Source organism: Triturus cristatus, chromosome 5_2 (genome assembly GCF_964204655.1).
Source record: "Triturus cristatus chromosome 5_2, aTriCri1.1, whole genome shotgun sequence".
NCBI lineage: Eukaryota > Metazoa > Chordata > Amphibia > Caudata > Salamandridae > Triturus > Triturus cristatus.
In genome coordinates this window covers 955,831,482-955,855,226 of record NC_140588.1, presented here as the reverse complement: position 1 = coordinate 955,855,226, position 23,745 = coordinate 955,831,482, and the positions used below count along the sequence as shown (strand labels likewise).

At 48.3% G+C, this 23,745-nt stretch overlaps 1 protein-coding gene across 2 annotated transcripts in view; it reads left to right on the top strand.

Annotated features, from left to right (window-relative positions):
• The window catches only part of LOC146829460 (SWI/SNF-related matrix-associated actin-dependent regulator of chromatin subfamily A member 1), a 1,967,301-nt gene that overhangs the window by 600,224 nt on the left and 1,343,332 nt on the right, over window positions 1–23,745 (top strand). For both annotated transcript variants that reach the window (XM_085608144.1, XM_085608145.1), the window contains one exon: window positions 8,951–9,130. In XM_085608144.1, coding sequence (XP_085464270.1) covers window positions 8,951–9,130 — 180 coding nt within the window. The remainder of the gene's footprint in view (window positions 1–8,950; window positions 9,131–23,745) is intronic.

Below are 23,745 nucleotides of genomic sequence, written 5' to 3'. Positions count from 1 at the left end.
GCATGGCTCCAAGAGTCTGTGCATGAGCCAAGCCATGAAAACGTTTGCCATGTTTTATCATGCAACAAACATAATGTAAAAATCTCTTCAAAATTTAAAAGGAAGTTTATTTCATGGAAGCTCTGAGAAATAAAATATTTGCCTAGGGTTATACAGTTTGGTAGGTTATCTGGTTTTACATTTTGAAATTCAGCCATCGGGCAGGTATCTCTGTCTCTCTCTCCCTCCCATTTACATAATAGGTTACTATTTTGTATTTCATTCTTTATTTTTTTTTTATTTTTTTTTTAAAAACCTTTATTTCTTCAAAAGTCTGGACACAGCTATTCAGCCGACAACCCGGAGGTTCGGCAGCTTCGGTAGAGAAGGACAGAGAAGCGTCCACATTGCATTAAAGGAGCATTGAAAAGATTCAATTTTTAAATAAACGCAAACACACAACAAACCCCAGCAAGGCAAGAACACTGAATGCCCATGGTGATAGCCCCCCAGGGGAGGCCGGACCCCAATCATCTAACAGTCACAGTACTGTGATAAGAGGAAGAAGGGGGACAGCAGAGGCCCAAGAAGTCAATTAACCATCACATCTTATATACTGAGCTGGAAAGAATGTCAAGAAGAAAGCTGTTCCTCGGGGGGATCCAAATCAGGGACAAGACATATTCCCCCCCTGTATTGATTCCACCGCCCCCAGATGGCGTGCCACTTCCGAGGGCGGCCTCTAGCGCAATATACTGTCTTTTCCCTGAGCATACTCCAGTCCATATTTTCTTTCCACGCGGTCAATGTGGGGGGCCCCACGGAGCCCCACAATCGCGCGATATCTCTCTTAGCGACCATGTTACCCAGAGTCACCCATTGGGTCTGTGCCTCATCGTGATCAGTGGGCCCCCAGACATTCAGGAGACAACACCGCGATCCGGCTGCATAGCAATGCCCGTCACCTCCCCCATCACTGCATGGACTCTCCTCCAGAATTCCGTGATGACACCACATTCCCAAATGATATGCAGGAAAGTACCCACCATAACACATCCCCTCCTACATAGGCCTTCCTCAGAGAATCCCATATGAACCAGCCTTGGCCCCGTCACATACACTCGATGCAGTATTTTGAGCTGCACCAGCCTCAGACGCGACGGGATCGCAACCTCCTTGGGAGAGGAAACAGCAGACTGCCAATCCTTGTCATCCAACTCGAGTCCATCCCTAGTCCACTGGTCACGCAGCCCCAGAAGCATATCCGCCCGGACATTTATCAATTTCTTGTAGATGAGCGAGATCGTGCTCTCAGGCATATGGCCATCAAGGATCCGGTCCTCCAAAGGAGAGGACTCCGGCACCTTCTCACCCTCCACGAGCACTGACCGGAGGGCATGACGCACCTGAACATAGCGGAAAAACTCGGATGTCCCCAGCTCATACTCCTTCTGCAACTCTTCAAAGGACTTCACCCTCCCCTTAATCAGCACATCTCCGACCCTGGAGATGCCGATCAAGTCCCATTTATCAAACCCTTTTGTATGCTAAAGCCTACCCAATCTTTCAGATTCAAACAGCGGGGTAGCAAGGGTGAGCCTATCCTTCCAGCCCAGCGAGTCAGTTGCCATCTTCCACACACGCACCGCCACCCCAGTGGGCCCCGTGAGGGACGAGTCCAGGGACCGCGAGTACAACGCCCTGTGATAGTTACCACCACGCAGCAACCACCTGTCCATGGCATAACCAGGGCTGAGGACAGGGCCATAGAGACCGTGATTAATCGCGCTCAGCTGGGTGGCCCAATAGTAGCGTCGGATGTCTGGAAGCGCAATACCCCCATCGTACCATGGAAGCGTCAACTTAGCAATTGCTATTCGCGGCCGCCCATCCCACAACAACGTTCGTTGGAGGCTTTCGACCTCCCGAAAGTAGTTGGCCGGTACCCAATCTAGAGTATTCTGCAATGCGTAGAGGAACCGGGGAAGAGACATCATTTTGAACAAGGCAGCGCGCCCAACGAGGGAGAGCGGCAGCCTCCGCCAGCCCTCTACATCCCGCCGCAGGCGCGCTAGGTGGGGGAGCAGGTTCCTCTCATACCGCAAAGCGGAGTCCGTGGAGATAAAGATCCCCAGATACACGAAGCCCTGCTGAGCGATCTGGATCGAACAAGTTCGCGGGATCGGTGGAGCCTCGCCACTCAGAACATATAAATACGATTTACTCCAGTTGATGACGAGACCCGAATTCCTACCGAAAGATGTAAGAACGTCACAGACCACTATAAGTGATTTCTTGGGCGAGGCAAGATACAACAGGATGTCATCAGCATATAGCGAAATGCGGTCCTCGTGTTCGGGCGACCATCTAAGTCCCCGTATATCCGGGTGCCAGCGTATCCACGCTGCCAGCGGCTCAAGGGCGAGGGCGAACAACAATGGCGACAGGGGGCAACCTTGCCGAGTACCCCTCCCAAGCTGAAACGGAGTCGATGCCCGGCCATTTACCACCACACTCGCAAGGGGTCCCTCATACAGCAACCTCACCCAGCTCACAAAACCATGGCCAAAGCCGAACTTTGCCAGCACAGCCCACAAATATGCCCATTCCACCGTATCAAAGGCCATTGTGGCATCAAGAGACGCCACAATAGCTGGTTCACGCAGCGTGCCCGCCCTGGCGATTACACCATGAAGGCGCCGAAGGTTTAACGCAGTGTTACGATGCGGAATAAAACCGGATTGATCTGGGTGGATCAAGTCTCCAAGTACCCTGATCAATCGGGCCACCAGGATTTTAGCCAGAATCTTCGGCTCGGCGTTAAGGAGTGAGATAGGCCTATATGAGGCACACTTATTTCGGGGTTTACCATCTTTGTGTATAACAACAATTGTCGCCAGTCGCTGATCCAACGGGAGGGTCCCACTCCCCCGTGCCTCCACGAACATGGCGCGCAGGTGGGGGGCGACCCTATCCGGAAACAGCTTATACAGGTCAACCGGCAAGCCATTCGGGCCCGAGGCCTTACCCGAGTTCAGCGAGCGGATAGCTCCCGCCACCTCATCGACCGTTATGTCACCATCAAGATCATCCCTATCTACTTCAGAGAGACAGGGCAAAGCGATATCACGCAATAGGTCACGCGAATCCTCGGGCGGCCTATCCGACACTGAGGCATAAACCATACGGAAATAGTCCGAGAAACACTGTACAATCCTCTCAGGTTCCACAATCACCTCTCCCGTCAACTCCGGCACTACTCTATTAACCCGTTCTTTTTTGTCCAGCCAAGCTAGCAGTTTCCCGGCCTTGTCACCAACATCATACAGGCGGCCCTGCTGTTCCCTACTGAGGGTCTTAGCGGCATTCGTCACCAGGTCCTTATACTCGGCTTGCTTCAAGCTTAGCTCATGCAGTGAGGCCTCTGTAACCTCCTCCTCTAGCGCTCCCTCCAAAGCCACGATCTCTTGTATTTCATTCTTGGCTCACATTGAGAAAGGTCGACATAAAGATCGTAGACCCAACTCAGGGCCGCCTGACCCAACTTCCAATGCAAGAATGCATTTATTGACACAGTAAAAAACAGCCCCCTTCTGTCCCCCAAGCTACTTTCTTGGGTGTGCAGTGTTAGTAAGTGGCACTAGACGTTCACAATACTCATTGTTTCAGTTCCCAACCTATTAATTGGATTTATCAGTGTGTGTGTGTATCTCTCCTACAGCATTGCACAGGAATAAATCATACTAGAACAAATCCAGATCCCACTCTATACTGATAAGCTAGGTATGAAACAGCCTTTGAACAGCTGTGTTCTTGACTGGGTTGGTTTTGATGTGGATTCTGTGAAACTGAAATTCATGGTGGAGTCTCAATACCTCTTGTGAAGACTCATGATATAGTGTTTAGATTATCCTTAATCAATCAATCAATCAGTGAAATTGTAAGACTTCAAAAACTGACTCCCTGCTCACTTGTCCATCAAGGATAGGTGTTTATTGGACTGTTTCAACCTCTTGAGCTTCCTCCCTACCCTTCACTGTATGCCTAATTATAATGTGTTGCTTATATCCTTATGCACCCTTATGTCCTGCTATGTAATTATATGCCTAATTCTAATGTTTGGCTTATATCTTTATGCATCCCTATGTCCTGCTATGTAATGCAACTTGTGTTCCCCTGTGTATGTAAAGCACTCTGATACCCCCGGGTAGCGCTATATAAAACGTATAAATAAATAAGCGCGCAACTCACCCATGAGGGTCTCAAGGCGCTGGGGGGAGGGGAGAGCAGCTCTGGTCAGTTGAAGAGCCAGGTCTTGAGGGTCTTCCTGAAGATGTGCAGGGTGGGGGTGCATCTAATGTTGATTGTCAGCTCGTTCCAGGTCTTGGCCACAATGTACGAGAAGGTTTTCCGTCTGTTCTTGCACTGCGGATGCCCAGGGGTTCGGCGAGGACAAGGCCGGCGGATCGGAGGTTCCTCTTGGGTACGTGAAAGGAGATTCTGTTGTTGAGGTATTGGGGTCCGGTGTTGTGGAGGCATTTGTAGGCATGGATAAGTATCTTTAAGGTTACTTTTTTCTCGACGGGGAGCCAGTGGAGGTTACGCAGGTGCTGGGTGATGTGTTTATGTCAAGGGATGCCAAGGACGAGTCTGGCTGCAGTGTTCTGTATGGTCTGGAGTTTGCTGAGCAGAGACTTGTTGATGCCGTCGTAGAGGGCGCTTCTGTAGTCCAGTCTGCTGGTTATGAGTGCATTGGTGTCGGTCTTCCTTGCTTCGGGGGGGATCCATTTGAAGGTCTTTCGTAGGATGCGTAGATTGTTGAAGCAGGTGGAGGCGACAGCGTTGATCTGTCTGGTCATGGAGAGAGAGGAGTAGAGTATGATGCTGAGGTTTTGGGGGTGGGGGAGGAGCTTCCAAGGGCGGTGGCCACAAGGAGTTGCCCCATGCAGAGGGGGAGGGTCCGAGGACAAGTACCTCTGTCTTCTCCTAGTTGAGCTTCAGGCAGCTGCTGCTCCAGGATGCGACGTCTTTCTTTCCTTCCTGGAAGTTGTCTAGTGGTGATGGGGTCCTTGGTGAGGGAGTGGATGAGCTGGGTGTTGTCGGCTTAGGATACTATGCTGAGTCCGTGCTGCCGGACGATGGAGGCGAGGGGGGGCCATGTAGATGTTGAAGAGCATAGGGCTAAGCGACGATCCTTGGGGTACTCTGCAGTTGATTTCCGTGGGTTCGGAGAGGAAGGGTGGAAGTCTGATACCTTGGGTTCTACCAGCGAGGAAAGAGTGGAGCCAGTCGAGAGCGGTTCCCTGTATGCCGGATTCGTAGAGTCTGGCGGTGATTGTGCGGTGGGAGACGGTGTCGAAGGCTGCAGAGAGGTCAAGTAGGATCAGTGCAGCGGTGTGTCCTTGGTCGAGGAAGGTGTGGATGTTGTCCGTGGCGGCGAGTAGAGTGGTCTCAGTGCTGTGGTTGCTGCGGAATCCAGATTGGGAGGGGTTGAGGAAGCAGTTTTCCTTGATGAATTTAGTTAGTTGGATGTTTACGGTCTTCTCAGTGACTTTGGCTGCAAAGGGGAGGGGGGAGATGTGTCGGTAGTTCTTGAGGTCCGTGGCATCTGTGGAGAGCTTCTTGAGTAGGGGTCTGACTTCTGCGCTTTTCCAGTCGTCGCGAAAAATGCCGGTTTTGAAGGTAGCGATGATGGTACGTCGTAGTTCTGGAGCAATGGCTACGTGGCTCTGTGGAAGATGTGCGAGGGGCAGGGGTCCATGGGGGCTCCTGAGTGGATGCCTTTCATGGGCAACGCAGTGTTTTCGGTGGGTCCAGGAGGAGATGGTGGATTGGCTGGCATTGCTGAAGGATGGAGTGGTTTCGGAGTCAGGTGTCTGGTCATTGAAGCTGTTGTAGAGGCCCTTGATCTTTAGATGGAAGTAGGAGCTGAGCTTGTTGCAGAGGTACTGGGAGCGGGTGATGTCTGTGGTTTCGCTAGGGGGTTTGGTGAATTCCTGGATGATGCTGAAGAGTTCCTTGGAGTTGCTAGTGTTGGCGAGGATCTTGTTTTGGATGAAGTCCTTTTAGTGGATCTGATGCCTTGGTGGTATTCTGTCATGGCGTTCTTGTAGGTGGTGCAGTCTTCCGAGGATTTGCTGTTTCTCCAATTCTTCTCGAGACGTCTGCAGGTGAGTCTGGATTTTTGGAGGTCGGCCGTGAACCAGGTGGCCTTCCTGGGGCGCTGTCTCTCGAGGGGTGCAAGCTCGCCTGCGTAGTTAGAGATCCATCTGTGGAGTTCTTTGGCTGCGAGATTGGTGTCGGTCGAGATGGTGAGGATGGAGTTGATCTGCTCCTCAGTGATTTTGCTCCAGTTTCTTTGTTGAGGACGGGGTGCAGGTTTTGGTGCCGTGGGTTTGTCCAGTGGAAGTGTACGCAGAGGTGATCCGTCCATGGGGGTTGGGTGGTGTGGCTGAAGTGGATGTTGTTACCTCCTGCAAAGATGGGGTTGAGGGTGTGTCCTGCCTTGTGGGTGGGGGTGGCGACGAGTTGTTTCAGTCTGAGGTTGGCGTGGTTTTTCAGGAGGGTGGCGGAGTTGGGGTCACTCAGGTTGTCGAGGTGTAAGTTGAGGTCCCTGATGAGTATGTAGTCATTGGACGCAATGGCATGGGGTGGGATGAGGTCAGCAATGGTGGTGGTGAATGCAGTTCGAGGTCCAGGTGGTCTGTAGACGAGGTTGCCTCTTAGTGTCGTTCTGGGGTGGTCTGGATCTGGAAATGGAGGTGTTCGGTGGTGGGTGGGCTGTCTCTCGAGCTGGAGGTTGTGAGTCGGAGGGAGCTCTTGTGTGCGATGGCAAGTCCTGGGCAGTTGGGGCGGGTCCTTCCTCTGGATCTTGTATCCGTCCGGGATGGCGGTGGCGATGTCTGGGGCGGAGGTGGAGTTGGTCCAGGCTTCTGTGACGAAGGCGACGTCTGGCAAGAGGGTGTCGAGGAGGTCCCAGATCCCTATGGCATGTCTGTGCAAGGAGCGCACGTTGAGGAGGATGCACCTCAGGCCTTTGGAGGTGTTGGCATTCGGCGTGTGGGCGGTGACCTTGGGGATGCAGACGGTGGTGAAGGTCTGGCGGTAATGAGAACTGGCCATGGGTGGTGCTCGCCGTGGACAGCTTGCAGTAGTAGTTCCTTCCTGGGTTGAGTGCGAGGAGGGCAGCTGAGTCGTTGCGGTGGGTGGTTGGAGATCCAGGATCCCTTGCGCTGGTTGTGCTCGGGTTGCGTACGGGTGCAGACAGGCTTGCATTTCGTCCGTTGTGCGGCTGCGCAGCAGCCGACATTAAATAGGGAAGGGGGAGGGAGGAACAGCTAGGAGGTGGGAGCAGGAATCAGCAGGGGGGAGAGGCCTCGGGGGCAGCAGCGGTAGAAAAGGTAAACGGGCAGAAAATGAACAGCAGAAAAAGAACAACAATACAGAGAATGGCACAATAAAGGCAACAATAACATCTAAAAAAAACTGGCTACAATTACAGTGGGCCAGAAAAACGGGCGCAACACAATCCATACAGTGGCACAAACACCTACCTGCACCGAGCACTGCACAGGGCAGCGGCAGTGGCACAGCAGCGGAGCTGCAGTGGGAGAGAGCTGTTAAATGGCCAAGAGGTCAGATGTCTTGCTCGCACAACCTCGCAGCAGCTGCCATGAAATAGGGAAGTGGGAAACGGGCAGAAAAGGAATAGCAGAAAATGAACAACAATACAGAGAATGGCACAATAAAGGCAACAATAACAACTAAAAAACTGGGCACAATTACAGTGGGACAGAAAAACGGGCACAGCGCAACCCGGACAGTGGCTCGAACACCTACCTGCACCGAGCACTGCACAGGGCAGCGGCACAGCAGCGGAGCTGCAGGGGAGAGAGCAGGTCTCTGGCCAGGAGATCAGAGGTCTTGCTCTACCTCTTGAGCAAAACCTCTTTGATATAGAAAAATTCCTTCCTGATACACCAAATATTCCCCTCTTTGTTCTGCTGATATGTTGTACATATATTTAAAGTCGAATATGGTCCTAAAGGAGCTAGAGCAAATATAGAACCCCTGGAACATGTGTTGACTGTTGGAGTGTCCAGTCCGGGGCAACTAAACCAGAAGGAGAGAGGGAAATAGACTCCCCTGGTGTATGGAGGATGTAGTTTCTTCCACACTGTTGTATGATTGTTGTTTGGTATGTGGTATGAATGGTATGTCGAAAGAGACTGGGAAACAGATAGGATAAATGGGGGTATGTGATGTTATGGAATTTTTTTTATTTTAAGTGATGAAAAGAAACATACGTAGTTCAACAACAGATTAAATCTATGACAAATGGATTATGTCAATAAGTGAATAAATATATGTAAAGAATTGTAATAATTGCTTTGAAATACACTGTTGAAAATAATTTAAAAAATGTACAAATAGAAAATGAGAAATATGTCAAACTGAGTATACGGTGGGATCTGGATGTGTCCTTGTAGGATTTATTTCTGTGTGAAAATAATTGCAGGCTGGGAGGACCGTGTTGTTGATTATTTGTGCATCCCCCCGGCCTATCCCCCCCCATCCTGGTCATGAGCCTGTTTTATTCCACATTTAATTGTGTGGGGGGCCCTTTCGTAAACTTTGCCTCTCCTTCAGCATGCCTGCTTTTTGTAGACCTGAAAATCAAATCCTATTTCGGTTTGCAAAATCCTCTCTGCCATCATCCTGCCAAAGTCGGTACATTAAGTACCTTATATTGGATAATAGTAACATCTGTGACTTATAACACTTAGAAACGTTAGAAGTGCAGTATGAATGGGTTTATAAAGAGATAAGTTAATAATATCATAACGTAATTGATATGCAAGGATTAGCCTGATACTTTTGATTTATAATAAGAGTACAAACTAATATGAACTAGATAGAGGTCTGTTGAAAAGTCTTAACTGTTTAAAATGTTTTTGAAATTTTACTGTAGGGTCTTGGGAAGACTTTGCAAACGATTGCTTTGCTTGGATATTTAAAACATTACCGAAATCTTCCCGGACCACACATGGTTTTAGTTCCAAAGTCAACATTACACAACTGGATGAACGAATTTAAACGTTGGGTTCCAACTCTTCATGCTGTTTGTCTTATTGGTGACAAGGATGCCAGGGTAAGTGCACATACATTACAATTAAAACTTTGTTTAGCAAATATGTCTATTTCCATTACATTTATGCTGAAGAATTATTAGAATTCTATACCAAATTTAGGTGCAATATATTTGTAGACCGTAAATTGCTCAAACATCTCTTTCTCAATCAAATTGGATCTCATATTTCATTATTTCACATTGAAACTATTTAAAAAAATAGGACAATTGTTGTACTTCCTCAATAAAGCCTCAAAGTGGGGTACATTTGGTTAATAAGTGATAAACAGAAATATTTGAATCTATCCAGAGGTGCCTTCAAAATAACTCAATAAACTTATTAGCCTAGAGTTTCTACAGATAAAGAGTCTCACTGTCTGATATCCGTTCCCTAATGGAATGAGGGATATATTAGTAGTGCTAGGCAACACTTCTTATTAAGAAATAGTCTTTGAAATCACTAGAATTACTTTTCTTTTTCTTTTTCTTTCTGCAATGCAGTCGTGAAGGCTGCTTGCTAAAAGTGTTTCCTTTAGGACCTAGTTTCACCTCTTAGTTTGTAGGTCCCATCTTTTTCCTATCTTTTTTTAATATCTTTTTTTATTTTTGGTCTTGCTGCCTTTTCTAGCTTTTATGGGGATCTTGCTGATTGTTTTTTTTGGAAGGAGTGTTATATTTATAAATGTAAAGAATAGTAACATTGTGAGAGAAAATTATTGCTCTGTGACATAGGCACCATCTGTTTGAAAAGGCTGGGGGCTCTGAGATGTCCTTGACCAAAGGATATTAGATATTTTTCTTAGGCGGTTGGATGAGATTCTTGTGATGGAGAAGCAGATGCCTAACACATTTGTGCACAACTAGGGATTGGTTCAGTATTACCCTCTGGTGGTATCTTACCATATCCTCTTTATTATGACAAGTTGAACCCGCTTCCCCCATGTAGGAGAGAGAAGTCCCAGTATACTTAACCTTTGCCTCACAGAGGTTGTGATAGCAAGGCTAATGACGAAACCTCTTGACTGACTTACAGGCCACTGTAGTCTCTGGGCTGTGGTATATGCAATGGTGTGTGGAGTTTCTTTTTAACCTTAAACAGCCTGGAATAACAAACTGTGCAGTCCATTGTAAAGAATTTCTTTTGCTTATCTTGGTGCAAGATAGAGAAGGCCATGAGGCCAGGTAGTAGCATGCATGGGGCCCCACAGAACCTGTACCGAGGTTGACTGCTTCATTTTGTTTTTAGAGAAGGATGTGCATCACATTTCTGAGGTATACTTCTGCCTGCAGATCCCTCATCTCTTGCATCACCTCCAAGTACCAAGCCAGATCTGGAAAGGTCAACTAGCTCTCTTGCACCAATAGGTGATGTCTCTGCTCTGACTTGGCCCTTATTCCACTTGGATACGACATTGCAAAGCCGTCTAAAGCACCCCACTGACATCCTGACCTTGTTTCCTTTTATTCCATACCTTTTGATGCAGATCTCGATTTAAAGTTTAAGCCCAGTCATTTGTGCCACAACCAGATGTCGCTGTCTGACTCGCACAACATCTGCTTGTGATGCCAGGGCCAAAACATGTCTCCAGGTCATACACAAAGTGTGCCCTTATGTGCGCTAAGGACATCAAGGTGTATGAGCCAAAGCACTTCATGTTATGGGCCTGTGACAGATGCAGAGCCTATCTCCAGTACAAATCCAAGTCCCAAGCCGTCTCCTTCCCCAGCTTTCCTTTGTGTAGAAAATCCTCAAAGTAGGCTGCTTCCATGAACAAGGAAAAGTCCTCCCAGAAGAAACACAAGATGCACTACAGGATGCACTCTATGTCTTCATGACATCACTCTCCCTTGAAGGGGTTAGTCTTCCAGTGGGCAGGCTTGTCCTTCAACTCAATGTTGTCCTCTGAGCCAGTTTGTGTACATGCAGCCGACTCCAAATTCAGCCCAGGACACCCCAGCCTTCCTTTCAGATACCGCTTCTCATGATTTGAATGACATTAGCAAAGTGGGCAATCTTCTTAGTCTTATGGACATAGATAGTGATAATTATTTAGCAGTCCAGAATCCCATGGCTCGGATACCTCTCCTGAGGTGGATCTGGATTATCCTTGGCGGCCTATCACAGAGGATGTTCCCTCATTCTTGGATGTGCAAGACAAGGCAGTGGTGGTGCTTGAATTACCATTGCAGCTAGAGGAGAACAAAACTAACCTTACAGAAATCCTGCAGCTCTGAATCAATTGCTCCCTGTCAATCAAGCATTGATGGAACCGATCTGAGTTGCGTGAAGCAAACCAGCTTCTGCATCTGTAGTGAGCCTCCAAGTTTTCTGCTCCCATCACCTCCCTCCTATACCTGAAGTTTGGACAGCTAACTCCTTTTCTGAGAGTCCTGTAGTTTAGGCATCCTTTTACTCTAAACAGAACCCCCAACTCTACTCTATTTCTACTATAGATTGTTGAAGATGACTGAAGTTTCAGGAGGAAAAGTCTCTTTGGGAAGCCTTGCTCTTAGTTCTATGAACATGACTCGCGTCCTGCTCCCTTATTCCCATGCCATGGCACAAATGGTCGCTACAACATCGGCGATCACCTTTGACCAGTTGCAGAGTTTGTGCGATGGGTAAGTTGATGCCAAACAGATTCCCTGCTCCGGTCTGGGTATGGTGGATTCGGTGGCAAGATCTACTGGCTCTTCTGTGACCGTCTGCTGCCATGCCTGGATGTGTTCTACTGGCTTTTTGATGATGTCTAGGAAATCTTATGGACATGCCTATTAATAGCGCTCGCCTCCTTGGCAAGAAGGTTGACTCAGCCATGAAGTACTAAATGCAAGGGTTGGCTATGGCTTGATCCTTGAATCTTCCTCTGCTCGCCAATATTACCAGCAAAACTGCAAGTACAGGGAATCTTCCAAGGGTCTGCCTTTTTCAAAGGGCCAACCGATGTAGCCCATGCAGCAGTTCAACAAGCTCTTTCACAGCTATAGGAGGTGTACCGGCTCTAATGGCATTCGAGGGAGCCCTAACAGTCCTCTTTCACTACCCCGGCCGCCTCCACAAAACCACTTTAATTCTCCAAAGAGAAGCATGTGCAGCCTGTGAGGGGAAGTTGGTCCCTTTTTTTGGTGCATTGGCAGACCATCACCATGGACCGTTGGGTCCTCCAGATTGTTGAGCAAGGCTTTGCCCTTCCACTCCAGGGCTTGCCTCCTTTCATCCCCCTGTTCCCTCTGTCAACTCATATTATGTTTCTATATTCTGTAGCAGAAAGTTCTCACTCTATTGAGCAAAGGGTCCATGGAATTCATTCCCAGAGAATGAGGTTGTCAAGGGATGTTGCTTGCTTTGATTTCTTGTTTCAAAGAAAGACAATGGTTTCCTTCCCAATCTAGAGCTTGCCAGTATGAATACCTTCCTCCAGAAGGAGACGTTTAAAGTACTTTTCCTCACACAGGTCCCTTTGGCTATGGTAGACTGAATGGTGTCCCTTGATTTACAGGAGACTTACTTCAATCTACTAATCCTGCAGTCGCCCCAGAGCTATCTGCATTTTGCGGTGGGCTCCACATAGTATCGATTTGCAATATTTCCTTTCGGGCTGCCGTCATCTTCCGAGTATTCACAAAGGGGGTATTAGTGGTCCCATCTGCTCTTCCTAGCTCTAGGGATCTATGTATTTCCTTACCTTAAGCACTGGCTGCTAAAGGTGAAACCACCACAGCTATTGTCAATGCACTTGCTGGGCACAGAGATTTTCAATCAACCTCCCCAATACCTCCAGCCTTCTCAGCATATCCTCTTCATCTGTGCAGGAGTGGAGCCTGTCTTGCTCAAGCCCTTCCCTCCTCAGTGATTTCAGGGAGCTCTACTTCTGGCTCTTACTGTCCTCCGTCTTTAGGACATGCTCTCCTTTTTTATCCTTCTGGTTCCTCATGTTTGGTGGCATACATATGCACTCAAATGGTGTCTTGTTTTCTATGAGCCCAGCATATTTACACATTGGGTAGCGTTCCCATTTCCCCAGAAGCAGTTTGGGACCTGTGCTGGTGGCTTGCAATGGACCTCCTTGCATGTGAGCAGCTATCCTGTCCCCTACTGGGGATGACTCAGTGTCTAATGTTGTTTCTTACCTTGGTTTGGGTAGTCATATTGATGTATTGGAGGTCAGAGGCCTGTGGTCTCCCATGTAACAGAAATTGTATAGCACCTGTTCAACTTCATGCAATCCTTGTGTCATTGCTCAGTTCAGGTCCTGATAAGCAACACAACTGTGATGCGGTAGGCTAACCAGCAAAGTAGCTTAGTCTTGCATCTCCTGAGTCTGGAGACAATGAGGCTGTAGTCTTCGCCTCAGGATGAACCTGTCTGTGGAGTCATAAATCACTTGGCAGACTCCCTCAGTATAAAATTATTGTACAGCCATCGTGTCTTCAGCTGGTGGTGATTCAGTTGATTATCACCCTCTGGGGCAAACCTCCAGAGAACACATACTCTGCAGTTGGTTGATGAGCTCTAAGTAGGACAAAACTGGTCCTGGGTTGCTTTAGTCCAGTTCAGGGAGGACCTGGCCTGGCTGGACTGTTCCCATTGGAGCAAGATCTAAACTGATTTGCATATAGGTGGGTCCAAGTGAGGTGGCATTATCTGCAAAATAACTATGGACTGGGATGTGGCACGAGTAATTATCAGTGGCTGAGATTAATTCAAGCATTCCATCGATCACTTTTTTTATACGTCCGTGTGTCGCCGTAGGTGGGACAGGTATGCCCAGACGTGGGTCCCATGCTCACTGTGTCACTGGAACAAAGCTATGCTTCATGTTTCCTAGTGGGATTTAATTTGATGTTTTTTTTTGTGGGGGGGCGATGTTAAGCTCCCAGCATCTCTTTGGGTCCAATGTAACATACATTCCAAGATATTTGAAGTGCTGGACGCATCTCAATGGGTTCCTGCAATCCTTCCCCATAGCCGTTTAAGGGACAGGAGATCAGGAAGACCATTTATTTCCCCCAGTTAACTTTGAAACCGGAGTCTTTGCCAGAGACCTTAAGGATTTGCATGAGCCGGAGCATAGAGGCTTCAGGGTGCCGCATGTACAATAAGGCAATGCAATGTGCACAATGTGATATTCTTGGTCTTGGTGCCCCTGTAGTCCACTCACCTGCTCACCCGATCCCATCAAATTGGCAAACGGTTCCATAACCAGGATAAAGAGGGTAGTCCTGCCTGGTGCCATGTTATATTGGGAAAAGGGCTAATGAGCGCCCATTGACTTGGATTGTACGAATATTATACAGCAGGTGAACGTAGAACCTAAATAAGGGACCAACAGTTGTCTTTTCTTAGACTGAGTGTAGGAAAGGCTATCCAGTGAATCAAATGCCTTTTCAAAGCCAATTGAGACAAGCACCTACGGAACACTAGATCGCTGTGTCAAGTCCAGTGCTACATGTAGCCATCATGGACAGTGTCTGTTCCCCTACCAGGCATGAAGCATTTTGAGTCCAATGTTTCAGCGACTGGATAACCCCCACCAGTCGATTGGCTAGCACTTTGGACAGAATTTTCCTCTGTGTTGATTAACAAGATAGGCCTGTATGAGGCACTCTCCAATGGGGGTCGACCCTGCTTATATAATACTACTACTATGACTTGTTGCAAATCGCATGACAGAATCTTCGTTAAAAGGGCCTCTTCAAAAACTGCTTTCAGTTGTGGGGCTTGTCGGGGGAGGAGGGGGGCATAGTGTTTAAAGAATTTTGTTGGGAATTCTTTAGGAATGGAAGATGTTCCCCCAAGAATTTCTCGAAAGGCTTCCATTATTTTCTCCTCAGAGGCAGGGAGATTTAGAGTTGTACTGTCTTCACGTGACAATCTGAGGAGGAGGAGATCATCAAGGAAAGGCTCATCATGCGTCCCCATCATTGGTTTACTGTTGGCATATAGCTGTGTGTGTTATTTGGCAAAGACGGAAGCTATCTATGTCCTGGGGCCTAGAGACCACTCCCCCCTCTCAGGGGATGAAACGAGTTTCAGCTTCCATGTTCGCAAGCCAATGTATACGTTTTCGGCTTTGTCCTCCGCCTCATAAATCTTATATTTCGAGGCCAATAATGCCATCTTGGCCTGCTCCCCGAGCTCTGTTTTCAGGCCCTCTCTGCCATGCACAGTATTGCCAATGATTTCAGTTCAGGTGTCATTGGTATTAGTAATGAAGTCACAGAACCTGTCATGAGGTTTGTGATTTGTGAAGCCATAGCCAGTGTATGAGCAGCCTTTACCCTATACGACATACCACATTACTGCCCGCACCAAATCAATTGTACTCATGTAACGATTCTGTGTAGTGTGTTTTAATGAACTACTGAGGTATGGTCATAGAACCTGGCTGAACATCCCGAAACATTCACCAGTGCATTTCTGTTAAACTCTTGACTCGAAATAGTGGGTGTAGTCTTTTCTGAGACCCTGATCCCATTAAAGTGAATAGAGAAAAAACACTGGTTTGAATAGTATTCAGTATTTGAAAAGTGGGTCACCCCTTTCAGGTGTATGCACTTTGTTTGGCAGGTGGGTAAGTAAAATGAGGGTAACGCTTGCCATACACGAGTTAGTTGACAGGTAGTCAAAGAGAGGTACTCATTGCCAAATGCTGTGTTGTTTATGATTTGAATATTTATAAAATATTAGGGAAAGATGCAGGTTTGTGAATTACCCCCCACTCCACAAGGCTTGGGCCATATTGTTGCAATAATTGGATGATGTCATTAGGGAGTCATCAAAGATGTCATTTGAGAGTCATCAATTATGTTATTAGTCGTGAAATAAATGAGGTCATAAGTAGTGCATGGCAGAGATGCAAGGTATATATAGCTAGCTCGAATTTCTGTGTTATTTATTTCAATTTTCAAACACAAGTTTTTCATTTCCACATCTGACTGTGATGTTTAACCTTTGTTTTTTCAGTACATTTCTTTTTTTTAGTATTTTGTTTGCTTTTTCGCCTGTGGCCAGCCCCTTGCCAGGCTTTGTACTGCCTTTGGCTGTGTGCAGTGGGGGCTTTGCTTGAGGGTTAGGGGCCGCCAACCCAACCCTGCTGTGCAAGGTTGGGCCCAACCCTCTGCGGGCATCCAGTGCTCGCTGCGCATAGCCTTTGGCCAGACTCTGCACCCAAACCTACATGGGCACAGAATCTCCGCTACTCATGGCCAGTGGGGAGCCTAGCCTCTTTTATTTCTTGCATTTTTGGTTCCAGGAGCAGGCTCCCTTGTCATGATGCTGATTCCCTCTGCAAATTCCCTTTGTTGATGCCAGATCTGCGGTATAATAATGGGTGCCCTGGATCCAATAAAAATATTATAGAGAGGGACTGGAAGCTGATCAAAGGTCCAGTACCCTTGCTCCCAAGAACGGATATGTAGAACACAGGGGGGTAGCTGTTTCTAAAACAGTGTTGATATACTGGTGGACAGTCAGTATTAGGGATTGGATCTTCTTAATTAGGAAATAGTGCCCTCGCACTCCTGTGAGGGTGTCATGTTTCATCATTGGGCGTTTGTTCCTTGTGGGATCCGCGCTGCAATACCTAACGGGCCCCTTGAGAGGGCTCTTTGGCAGAGATCTTTTATATAAAACGCCGTGATGGTGAGTGCAGGTGTGTGGAACAAGTGAAATAGTTAGTTAAAAATACCACAGAGGTGGGGGCGTGCACACAAGATGGCCGCTCAGCAGTGAGGCTCCTGCAGCCCTGCCCATACAACCCATAATCAACCGTTCATGTGGAAAGACCAATCACACCCAAAGAGAAATCAGTAACGCCCATAGCAGTGCGGCACTGGTGAGTGCCACAGACGACTACGACGTCGATTATCACCGACATAGGCTGAGACCGAGGACGAGGTGGAGCGGCTGAAGAGAGCTCAGCTGGGCAGAACACAAATTGAGACCGATGCGTCACCTCCGAGTTGGGCCGAGGCCGTTTGCCACACAGCATGCGGGGAGAGAAACAGCTCGCGCAGCCAGATTCTGATTTGGATGTGTACTCGGCTGCGGAATATCTCTGACCGCACCAGTCACGAAACCCACAGCTCCCACAGCAGGGGGGCACTGGTGAGAGCTGCGGTCAACCCTGAGGGTGAAGGTGGAAGGTGACACTGACATTCCCCGACGCGGCTGAGAACGGGAGGTGAGGCGGAGAGGCAGAGGAGCGTACAGGGAGATGGCAAACAAACTGAGCCTGTGATATGATCCCTGGTAATGTCGCAACTTCAAGTCGCACAGCGCGAAAAGTGAAAAACAGCTCAGTCGGCCAGAAACTTGTTTGGCGGTGTACCCGACCGCACTGTACATGCAATGACAGCGCTAGCACCCGACCAACGAGGGGCTGGGGGTGCAGAGAACACACACATGACAAAGATCGCACACTGCCTGCCATCACTTGGCTCTACTAACTGAATGAGAACTGTGAGGCAGCCCTGGGACACCCGTACAGCCCTAGGCAGTGCGAAAGATTGACATTGGGCTGTCGTCCGCGTATAATGGGGCACAGAGAAATGTTATAGGCCCCAAAACACTGTGGAGCCGCTGTAGAGTCGGCAACGTGGGCATGGCATGTGCACGCACTGCGAGGTAACTAGCTCCCTGAGCAGCATTAAGGATATCGGGCCTCCTGAGCTGACCCTTTGCCCCTTGATATCACTAGGGTGGCTGGGAGAATCACAATATTCTCCAGTTTTTGGGGTGTCTTTCATAGATTCACATGCCTGAATCATTCCCCGTCGTCGGAGTGGGAGTCCCACGGTACATAGAAAAGCAATAATCATGCATATAATAACCAAAAACCTTGGTAACCTGAAACCAGGAAGTAAAGTAGCCTAAGCTACACGGAAAAAACTTCCACACCTATGACTATCACAGTCATTATGTCCAGTCCAAACTGCAGCCAATCAGGCGACAGCACCCACCAGAATGTTCTCCTCAGAGGCTCAGGCTCTCAGATTTTCTACCGCACGTCGTGTGAAGGAAGTCTCCCTGAGCTCTGCTCAGTACTTTACAGTTTTTTGCTAGTTCTCTTCCAGGGGATCCTCATCAATAGTTATAAGCAATAGAATATTCCCGCCCATGCGCGGGACCCCGGAAACATAATCATATATGTGATAAACAATAAAACAATAAAAACAATAAAAAATTAAATGCAGCCTTTCATAACCAGAGCTGAATAATGCTGTAAGGACTCCCCAGTATATTATAAATACTAATATATCTAATATAAATAATATATCATAAAAAGAGGGAAGAAAACAGCAGCAAAGCATGTTTGAAAACTGTTTTAATGCTTAGCATTTAGCCCAAAACCTCAGATAGGACTGAAAGCATTGCCAGCTCACAGGCTGCATTGTAGAAAACTACAGCCTAGAAAGGCTAGAAAGCTAACTCATAGCAACTTAGAAAAACTGGCACCGTGCCTTTAAGGCAGCCATGACCCCTAGCTTCCCCATCATGCCTCAGGGGTGACAGTTAGGTCAGTTGTTCTTTCCGGCTCCTTCATTCAGGACCCTGGTTACACAGCTCCACTCTTTTCTGGTTTTATTCAGAAATAATCTACTTTTTTCAGGAAAATGTTAGCTTACTTCGACGTCTTACATCAAGTCAAGTAAGGTGTTTGCTTTTTCTGATTAATTTTGGCATTTTTTTCCACTCAAAATTCCATCCCTTTTTGATCCCTGCCCTTCTTGTGAAAAAAAGTAGGCCAGGTCAGACTCTCACTCAGTCTGTATACTTTGCCTGCCTGAAGATCATGTTCCCAAGACTTGTCCTCATTGCCAGTCGCTCTCTAAAAGAACTTTGAAAGACTGGGAGCGGATACGTCTTTATGGGCTGGCAGTAAAGGCTTCCAGAGGCAGGTCTCCGGTAAGAAAAGGCTCTAAGAGGCCCAGATCCTCTTCCAGACCATCAGCGTCGGGCTCGGGGCTGAGAAAACAGCCACCGGAAGGACATACATTGCCGTCGAGAGAACGCAGGCATGAAGGTACGTCATTACATTCAACATCGACGTCGAGAATTCGGGAGCCTCCGCCATCGCCAACTCAGCGTCGAGGAGTTCCAGTCCACCGCCGACGTCAACTCGGCGACGATTGGCGTCGAAGAGCCAAAGTCCTCCGCCGTCGTCAACCCGGCTACGATCAGCGTCGAGAATCAGCAGACCTCCGTCGACGTCGGTTAGACGTTCGACGTCGAACTGGCAACCCTCCGTTGCCGTCACACAGACGACGTTCGACGTCGAGGGTAGGGAGTTCTCTGCCGTCGCAAACCAGACGGCGATCGGCGTCGAGAACGAAAAGCCCTCCGCCGTCATCCCGGTGACGTTCGACGTCGAGGACCAGATGCCCTCCGCCGACGTCAGTCCAGCGACGATCGGCGTCGAGAACTAGCAGCCCTCTGCCGTCGTCATCCCACCGACGATCGGCGTCGAGGAGAGGAAGTCCTTCGGCGCCGCCGATCCCACAACGCTAGACGTCGAGACGAAGGAGTGTATTACCGTCGTCAATGCGCCATTCGCCGTCGATACATTCGACGTCGAAACAAGCGGAGTCAACTCCGAGACCGCTCCCAGAACCTGGTCGAGTTTCGACGGCTAGAAAAAGATCTAGATCGACGTCGAGGAGGGCTCCGTTGGAGCCGGCTATATGCTCGACGTCGAGACCCACATCGCATAGATCTGAAGAGGGTTTAGTGGTTTTAGTGACTGAATCAGCCTCGAGACACTCATGTTCTCATTCCTCAAGACGCCGTCCGTCGACGCATTCTCCATCTGCGTCCCCAGAACATCATTCGAGGAGATCACGACAGAGGTCCCTATCACATCAGAGGAGGACCTCTCCTTCTATACATCTATCTCCAAGATGGCTTTTACCAGTCCATCACTGGAGTAAGACTCCGGGGGAAGCAGCGAGAAGGGAGGAAGAATACACAAGCCCTATCCACAGATCCCCTCTACAAAGATTGGTGCAGGAGGTGGATAGATCGCCTTCGCCGGTACATCAGCACCGTGCAGGAAGATCTAAGGAACGCAGGCCTTCTACGTCTCATCACCGAAGAAGGAGGTCTCCTTCATGGTCGTCTTCCTCCACCCACTCCTCTAAGAGGGACTATTTGCCTACTCTATCGGACAGCCCTCAGTCGAGAGTGTCTCCGATAGACAACATTAACACATATCACTATGTGCTGCAGAGAGGGGCACCAAAACTGAACATTGAAATGTCCACCCCTCAGGTCGCAACGACAGTGATCTTCGAGACGCTGCACCAAAGATCTGCTTCGTGCCCGTTGCTGCCTCTGGTTCCTGGACTTTTGGAACCAGTAATGGACATTTTTCTGACACCCTCAATGATTAAGGCTACAGAGTTCAAAAGAAATACAAGCCTGCTGATGCAGACCCGGTGTTTTTGAAAACGGATCCGCTTGCGGATTCAGTGATCGTCGCAGCGGCACGTAAAACGCACGCAGTCTCTGCTCATGCGTTGTTCCCTCCGGATAAGGAGAGTAAGTCCCAGGATTCTTGGGGACGAAAGGTTTGTGGTTCTGCAGCGTCTTCGCTTAAAGTCTCCAGTGCAGCAGCCTTATTAGGTCGGTACGACAGATCCTTATGGGACTCTTTGGATCGGTTCAAAGAAAAGCTACGAAAGGAGGATCAGAAGGACTTTGAGGAAGTCATTACAGAGGGGTCCCTGGTAGCTAATCAAATGATTAGCACTGCAGCGGATGGTGCCACACTATCGGCGCATTCGTATGCGCATGGCATTTGCGCAAGGAGGTCTGCCTGGTTAAGGCTTACAGCTCTCAAACTGAATGCTGCAGAGGATCCTTAACCTGCCTTTTTCTGGCTCTTCATTGTTTGGCTCCCACACAGATGAAGAGATGGCTGGAATGAAAGCCGAACTGGACACGTTGAAGGCGGTGGGGCTAGAAAAGAAAAAGGAATTCAGACGAAGATACAGACCCAACCAGCGCAAGGGATACCAACAGAGGGTTCAAACCCCTCAGTGGTCCCAAAGCAAGACCCAGGGAAGATCGCAGTTTCAGGGTCGAAAGTCGAACAGAGGTAGAGGAGGTAACCAACAGCAATCCTCCTCCACAACTCGAACAGCAGGAAAGCAATGAACCAGAGCTTCCTCTGACGCCGTTGCCCACTCCAGTGGGACGAAGTGTTTCACGTCATCTGAAAGAGTGGTGCAACATAACAAAAGATCGTTGGGTGCTCAGTATACTGCGCAATGGATACGCACTACGTTTCCCTGCGTCTCCAAAGGACATTCCTCCAAAAAGATCTCGTCCTCACCAGCTAAAGTTACTACGACAAGAAGTGGTGGTCCTTCTGCAAAAAAAGGCCATAGAGAAGGTTCCCTACTCTCAGCGAGGAAAGGGAGTGTACTCCAGGTACTTCCTTGTGCCAAAAAGAGATCAGGAGCACAAGTTCAGACCTATCCTGGACCTTCGGTCGCTGAACAAGGTCATCTTGAAAGAGAAATTTCGCATGCTGGCACTTCATCAAATATGTCCACATCTGCAGGCAGGAGATTGGATGTGTTCAGTGGATCTCCAGGATGCGTATTTCCACATTCCTGTAATTCCCAGTCATCGCAAATTTCTGTGATTCGTGGTCGGCAGCAGTCACTACCAGTTCAGGGTGTTGCCCTTCAGACTAAAATCTGCCCCACGAGTCTTTACCAAGTGCATGGCGGTGGTAGCGGCGGCTCTACACAGAAGAGGGCTGTTCGTATATCCGTACTTGGACGATTGGCTCTTGAAAGGGCCATCTTCTCAGCATGTAAAGAGCGACTTCCAAGTATGTCTATCTCTGCTCCGCAGGCTAGGCCTGCACGTGAATATGGAGAAGTCAGTTCACGAGCCTACAAGTGGCGCACCTATTGGGATCAATGGCTTCTTGCATATTCCTCATTCCCAACGCCAGGCTGAGAATGAGGCCTTTACAACAGGACGTGGAGGACAAGTGGAACCAGGCAACGGGTCTCTGGGAAGACCGTATTGTGCTTTCACAAGCAGCAAAATCATCTGTGCTATGGTGGACTCGTCCACAGAACCTCTTAATGGGAGTCCCCTTCCATCAACCTGTTCCAACCCAGTCCTTGGTAATAGATGCATCTCTGCAGGGATGGGGAGCACTCATGCGTTGCCTACAGATGCAAGGGCCGTGGTCCGTCAAGGAGCAATCCTACCACATAAACATGTTAGAGCTGCGAGCAGTCCATCTAGCTCTCAAAGCTTTTCAGCCCTCGATCGTGTCCACCTCAGTCCTCATCCAAACAAACAACACGACCACCATGTATTACCTCAACAAACAGGGTGGTACGCGTTCTCGCCCTCTCTCCCTGGAAGCTCAAAAGATATGGTATTGGCTTCTAGACCGAGGCCTCTCTGTCACAGCGGTGCACCTCCCAGGGGAACGAAACGTGTGAGCAGACGCACTCAGCCGGCACTTCTGTTGCAGGGATTCTGCTTATGCACAGAACTATGCGCAGGAACCCATGCCCTCAGTGAATTGTGGTGTACCAAGAACTCACCTCAGAACCCCTTATCCGGCCAGCATCAGTGTCCCATTCGTTATCCAAGGTTTAGCTCGGCGGTCCCAATGTATAGACAACCCAGAACAAGCGACTTAGTATATGTCTCAGGAATGGTGGGAATCAGAAATACCTTTTCGTAATTATTCTCATACCAGTCCACAACAGAATAAACAGAGACACGGTAAAAGTTTAAAGAGTTTATTTTATAAACCTCGTGTCCTAAGATGCAGCAGTTTGGCTAACATAAGCAGACAAACGATTAAAATCAAAACCATCAGCATAGTTACAATACCATAGAAAATGAAAGGAGTAATCATACTAAAATGACAGTGGATCTAAGCCACCTTCCTTTCTCTAGCAAACTAATAGTATTATTATTAGACTAGTAAAAGGTCTCTAGGCTTGAATGGGGAACCCCATACCGTAAAGATCAGCTCAGTGAGTTCACATCACAGGATCCGCTATGCTCTGCTCCTGGGAAAGCTCTTCTTCCGAATGTAATGAAAACATGTAACACTGCAATATTAAAAGCACTCGACTTTCAGGTATTTGCAGCTGCGTGCGTGTTATGGCTAAACTAGTGGGCCGATCAACCTGAACTCAACAACATGCACCGTCTAGCGACCCAGACTGTTTCTTTACACTGTGTACAGACCAAGGTCGCAGCTCACTGTTTGGGATGTGAACAACAGACAGTTCTCATGTGAAGCAAAGTCGAGCAAGCATTTTTCAATTTAATAACATGTGACTACAGTGTCGTGTGCAACAGCAGCAAAAGCGGCAAGATGGCTTTCTAACATCTAACGCAGTTGTGCTAACTTAGCATTGTACATATATAGATAACGATCTTCACTACACCCCCCCTTGATCGGACCACTAACCAGTAGGGGGTCACTTGCAAGAACGCAGAGTTCAAGTTTGATAGAACGGAACCAAGGGCATGAACTGTAAGTCCATATAAGGGAAGTGAAAAAGTTCGAAGAAAAAAATAAAGAAAAAATTAAAAAGGAGTAAAAAAAAACATGTAGAGGATAAAAAAAACATCATTGAAG